General features: G+C 39.3%; 1 protein-coding gene across 1 annotated transcript; it reads right to left on the bottom strand.

Moving 5' to 3' along the window:
• Positions 1 to 487: 487 nt before the first annotated feature.
• On the bottom strand, positions 488 to 3,708 carry LOC123057398 (transcription factor bHLH168). Its single transcript, XM_044480393.1, has 4 exons — positions 3,548 to 3,708; positions 3,279 to 3,464; positions 1,662 to 2,054; positions 488 to 653 (listed from the first exon to the last, which is right to left on the bottom strand). Exons 1-4 carry the CDS (start codon positions 3,572 to 3,574, stop codon positions 588 to 590), a joined length of 672 nt encoding a protein of 223 aa, XP_044336328.1. The 5' UTR covers positions 3,575 to 3,708; the 3' UTR covers positions 488 to 587.
• Between the last annotated feature and the right edge of the window lie 2,225 nt (positions 3,709 to 5,933).

Genomic DNA, 5,933 nt, shown 5'->3' with positions numbered 1-5,933 from the left:
CTCGGGTCCAACGTCACATTGATTAGATAAACTGGACAACACAAGAATGTTCAGAAAGGAGGATCTAGGCATGGTGTTTGAGCATATTGGAGAGGCGGCTCTCATACGATACCATACAAAATAGTGATATCAGATTGGTTGGGATGATGGTGCTTCGGCTAGGTTAATGTACTGCACCAAAGACTTGAGATATAAGTTGTATTTTGTTTTGTGCTACAACTAACAAGCCTATTCAACCTCAAAAATGAAAACAAGCATATTCGGTTTATAGAACACAGAATATTGGAGGAAGAGATAAAATATAACACATTTAAAATTTAATATTGTAAAATGTACAACAAGCTATGATTTGACAAAACTTGTTATTGTAAATTATAGCGGGTTATTATAGATTGAAGATTGATCAACATTTTCTTCGTACGTCGACCTCGTTTTGAAATTTAACATGGTGAAGACACTAGCTAGCAAGTTTAGGTGTTTCCATCCCTGTCATAGTAAATTAATAAATAGATATCATGTATTGTCCATGGATTTTTATTTTACACAGTTCTGTGTGGGGTTTTGTGTGTCCACAAATTGATTTACTATCATACCAATGCCCTCAGTCGTTCGGTAATTCTTGAAACATCTATGCCAATTCTGATGCTGAAGGCCTGCAAAATAAAAAAAAGAGGAATTTACGAAATTAATTAAATTTATCATTATTTTATATTTACATGGAGTCCTCCAAAAATATTCCAGTCGCATCTAATTAAATTTAGAGGGTGCTTGGATTCAAGGGATTTATTTTAGTCGGACTAAAAATAGTCTCTTTAAGAGGCTAAAGCTCCAAGCACCTCTGACTAAAGAGGGACTAAAACTAGTCTTGAGACTAAAATGTTTTAGTCAGGGCACCCCTACTAAAATGTGGATTAGTCCTCTCTCTCCTCATTTAACTCCTCTCTTTAACACAGGCGAGTTCTGGATTGAAGGGTTTGGAGGATAATAAATGCTCATTAACTTGATTTTAGTCTCTTTAGTATTTGGATCCAATCATGGGTGAGGCTAGCAAGTTTTAGTCCCACTACTTTTAGTCATGAGACTAAAACGTATCCAAGCACCCTCTTAGCACATACATCTAGCTAGTATGGCAAGTGCATGGCAAGTGTGTACATATAAGGTTATTTTGAAACTTTTTGGCTACCTTTCCTCTATTTTTATTTTCTTGCTATGTTTCTTCAGCCTAGGAAAATGATTAGAGTGGTATTTAATGACCTGCAGTTTCCTCTCATTGTTTACAGGGACCCTCTCGTATTTTATTTTGTGCCTTTTTACTTGTATATACTTCATTAATTCAGCTTCATTATGCACTAGATACAAATAGCACTCTTCAAATAAATTTGAACACATATTTTTATAGGCTATCGAGCCAACACTCCAAAAAGGGGAAACACTTTTGACACAAAAATCATTTCATTCAGAAACTAATGCTTTAGATATGAATCCAGTGATACAATTTTAATGCCACATAACGCATATTTTATTGGTCTAACTAATTATTTGTCAAAATTTGGATCCGAGGACTCGTGCATGGCTTACATTTTGCAACATAGATGTATTTACTCGTCGCAGATGCAAAAGAGTATACTTATATATGTAACTATACCTATATATGTACGTACCCGAGAGTGTATAGTGTAAAATATTTTGTGGCCAGCAACGGAGTGATTGGCGTTGACGATGTCGGCCCCTTCTTCTTCATGGATGGTGATCACCTCATGGAGCTTGATCGGTTTCTCGGTGCTGCATATAAGCCTCACGTCCATGCTTGAATCGTCGGGTTGTCGCACCTCCACTACTGTTGGTGATGCGTCCAAATATTTATCTCCTTCCAGTGACCCCGCACCACTGCTTGTGGTAATGGTGGTAGTGGGCATTGAGATGTCACTAACTCTCCGTAAGGTAGCCATGGCTTGTGCAGAGGTCTTCTTACGTTGTAGCTCATCGACCCTCTCCTTGAGCTTCTTGATGTATGATGCGGCCACATCCAGGCTGCCTAGTTGGGTCATTGTATCCTACACACACATTTAAGGCATAATAGTGTGAACAGATTATGGGAGCTTTTTTTATTTCATGACATGATTTCCTTGTCACAAATAGACTTTCCATTTCAAGACTATGGAAGAGTTGTAACTTTCTGGTCTGTATATGGTGATGCACACAATTACACACAACAAACCTTTTGGATTTCAAAACTAGATTACCCAAATCATCACGCATAAACCAAATTGTGGATTTTCTTAATCCACATTTGGTTTGTGCTTTGTAGTTGTTTTTCCACCATACCTTGACATGCCATGAGCTTCAAAAATGGTTCACCTCCATGAATGGTTTCAATGGCGGTTTTCGCCACACGGGGCTAATGAATGTGTGCCAATGTTTTCACATAGCTCATTTTCACTCTTTCTTATCTTACTCTATGATATTTTCAACTTTGTGCATATCCATAGTTGATATTTGGGTTGTGACTTAATTCTTGAATTATCTAAAAGATCTTACAGCGTACTATCTTTATGTCCATTATCAATTGAGTTTTACTTTCTAAATATCATAGATAATTCAAGAATTAAGTTAGTGTGTCCCTTTAATTAAGTTACTCTCATTATTAGATGGGAATGTTTTGCATGAACAGCCACATGGGCCATCCCGTCTTATTGATGCACTTCATAAAACAATATTATATGCATTCTCTTATTTGTGGACATGTGAATTCAGAGCTGGACGAGTTTTGCAAGATTGCAAGATAACCCTAATAATACTTGCAAGCTGCAAACAGAAAGACTTCACATTTCAAACGTGACAGTAAGTTATTTGCTGAGAATTCGGGGCTGCGTTTTCAGAATATGGCAGAAAAAACGAACTCAGTTGAGGAAAGCAGCACATTCCAACAAAACTTAATACCCGTACAACTCAAATGCTAGCTCCCGTGGATTACGATATTTCATGTGATGAGGAAGGACTATACTAGTGGCCATTACAATAAATCATTTTCACTTATGAGGGTATAACTAGATCATATTGTATGGTGGTACCTACTGTGAAAAATATATGTCCAACAAACACAGTTCATTACCATTCGCCACTTAAATACGCGGAATACGTAAACATAAACTTATTACTTTCTGGACGGGATGATATCACAATGTAAACATGGAGAACAGAAAGCTCACAAGCTAGCACTAACGTAATGAGAAAAAAATAAACATGTGAAGAGAAGTGTGTTCTTGGTCTCTTCTTACAGCGTGGGGGTTGTCTTCTTTGGGGATGAGGGACGAGAGCTTCTCGCAGAGCCTCTTCATGTGCTGCCGCCTCTCCTTCTCCGACTCCTTCTTCTCCATCAGTACCTTTGCCGTCGGCACACCAGCCGTGCCGCTGCTTGCCCTGGTCCTCTTCCCGCCCCTCGCCGGCTTTGCTTTCACCTCCATCTAGCTCAGGGATTAGAGATTGATCAGGTTGTCTGTGTCAACGGGTGTCGATCGAAATGCAATAGAAGTGAAGAAGAAGATACCGAGGCGCAGGCAGCTGCTAGCTTCATGGTGGCAGGATGAGAATGGAGGAAGAAGAACAAGTGCTTGCGTGGCGTGGTTTAAATGGACGTGTACAGATAAGGGCCAGCCAAGGAGGCCTATGGGAGCTCTCTACTACTGCATGTATATATAGGGAACTTGAAAATATTTTTAAAAATGTGTGTGCGTGTGTATATATACTATATACGAGGTATATGTGGCTGGAGAAGTGAGATGCTGTACGTACACATCCTATTGGTTGGAGAGGGTTCAAGCGCCGATGGAGAAATATCAGCGGAGCTTTGCCTGCCGCTGTGTTGTTGCTATTATACTGGCAGTATACGTACGTACAAATGCAGAATAGACATGCAGAGCTCCGTGTGTGTCGGCAGCGCGACACGGCATTCAATGCGGTGGCAGAGGTGACAGCAGCGTGGACGTGGATCCATTGGTTAAGCAAGAAACCCGGCCATGCGCGCTCGATACAGGAACGACATGCATGATTGAGCGCAAGTGGGAGCTGCGATTTCTGCCGTTTGTACCTCGCCATTGTTGCTCTTCACAACAATAAACATACTCACCGATCCATATTACTTGTCGCTCAAACGAATGTATCTAACACTGCAGTAGATACATCCATGCGAGCGACAACTAATATGGATCGGGAGGAGGAGTAGCAATGTAATTGCAGCTGTTTTTCTTTGGCCCACTTGGGAGACGAGGAATGTTATTTTTTTGCTCGTGCCACTTGCATTGATTTGCTTATTGGTGCTCGTCACGCGGCTGTGCCATGTTTGCTAAAATGTTGGTGGCCACTAATTTGTCCCAAGAATGATTTGCCGATGATGAATAGATACTCGTGCTCATGGAAAGTCAAGCCACCGGCGATTCCCCAGCTCATCTCAACCTGAAGGAGCGCAAGCTTAGATCTTTATGTCGTCGAGGCTCCCACAAACTGGTGATGAGTGCCAATATCGATCTTTTTATTACCATATTTGTAGTTAACCGGGCACAAAATAGTTTTAGTTTCATCCGAGAACACATGTCATATTATGCTTCACCGGGATAGGCTATGGATTGTATCAGTAATTATGAAGGATCTAAAAAAATGTAAGGGTTGCCTTGACGAAGGCATATATATGGATGATGGTATGATTATATTCATATATGTTGTCATTATATTCCTACCTAGCTGGTCGAACATTGCATTGTTTTGAACCGATGGCGTTTTTGTCAATTACGAACTCAAATGTAACGTATGAGTACTGTAAGTCTAACCATGTGTGGAAAGAAAGAGTTAGCCAAGCAGAAAGCTATAGAACAATAGAATTAGACAATAATATGATGCTGAATGGATGTGGTTAGTGCTAAAGGACAATGTTTACAGAAAACACACCCAGAGAATAGAGAGTATGTGTTGCAAAACCTATAGAAGGGGTGCATGTCCTTGCAGGCAATGCCGTAGTTAACCTAGCTAGGCATGAGGTTCGGATATGAATTGTTTACTTTTCAAGGCCATGTTCCATAATAAGAATTGTAAGATCAACTAGATGATGTACCACCGCTACAAATTGTTTGTGGTCGTTGGTCCATTGAACAAAGGACCACTAGGTAGCATCTCGACTATAACATTTTGAAGGATAAGGGAAAGTGGGTCTCGTTGCACCCCCCCCCCCCCCCCTTTCTTTGTTTGAAATCAAGAGTATGCAGTAGAAATGTTAACTTTACTTTATTATTAGCTAGGCTTCTCAAGGTCTGCCTGATTTAAGATTTTGATTTTTTTTGTTATTTTAACAGATTTTCTTCCGACGAAGCAGCATGAATTTTTTGTCTTGCCACTCGACTATTATTTTAGCAATTTCAATTGATTTATCTTTGTACTCTATTGTTGCACATATCAAATACAACTGCTATATTTGTAATGTTTAACCATGTTTTTTTTTACTTTTTACCAGTATGCTCGATTTTATTTTGCGGGTTTGATTTAAATTCAGCCGATTCTTTGTTTTATTCCTTTCTTGCAACTTTAACCCAAACCAGTGCTACTTTTAGAAATGTGCAACTATCTCTTTGTAGGTTGTAAATACATTCATTTTCTTTTAATGTTTACCAATGCCGTTATTAGTTTTCAGTCAATGAAAGGTTTAAAAAATTCAATTGAACCACAGTGAGACCAATTTTATAACGGTGAGCTTGTGGATAGAGTAATACCGTAGATGGTCTTGATTGATGTCTAGCTCCAATGGAAATAACAACCAACATGGTCGAACCGGAGCAACATGTGTAAAATTGAACCACAACCAACCCCACAAAATCAGTAAGTGAATTGACAACCGACATGTATACAGATGATGAGATGATGTACATCTGTATATAATGTATCACATT

The sequence above is a fragment of the Triticum aestivum genome, chromosome 3A (genome assembly GCF_018294505.1).
Source record: "Triticum aestivum cultivar Chinese Spring chromosome 3A, IWGSC CS RefSeq v2.1, whole genome shotgun sequence".
Lineage (NCBI taxonomy): Eukaryota > Viridiplantae > Streptophyta > Magnoliopsida > Poales > Poaceae > Triticum > Triticum aestivum.
The sequence above is the reverse complement of the archived record's forward strand: the minus strand, read 5'-3'. Positions and strand labels throughout refer to the sequence as shown.

Coding starts and splice junctions, on each gene's coding strand:
- LOC123057398 (XM_044480393.1), bottom strand. CDS start 3,574: ATGAAGCTAGCAGCTGCCTGCGCCTCG. Junction 2,055..3,278: donor AAGAAGACAACCCCCACGCT/GTAAGAAGAGAC, acceptor ATGTGTGTGTAG/GATACAATGACCCAACTAGG. Junction 654..1,661: donor TTTACACTATACACTCTCGG/GTACGTACATAT, acceptor TTTATTTTGCAG/GCCTTCAGCATCAGAATTGG.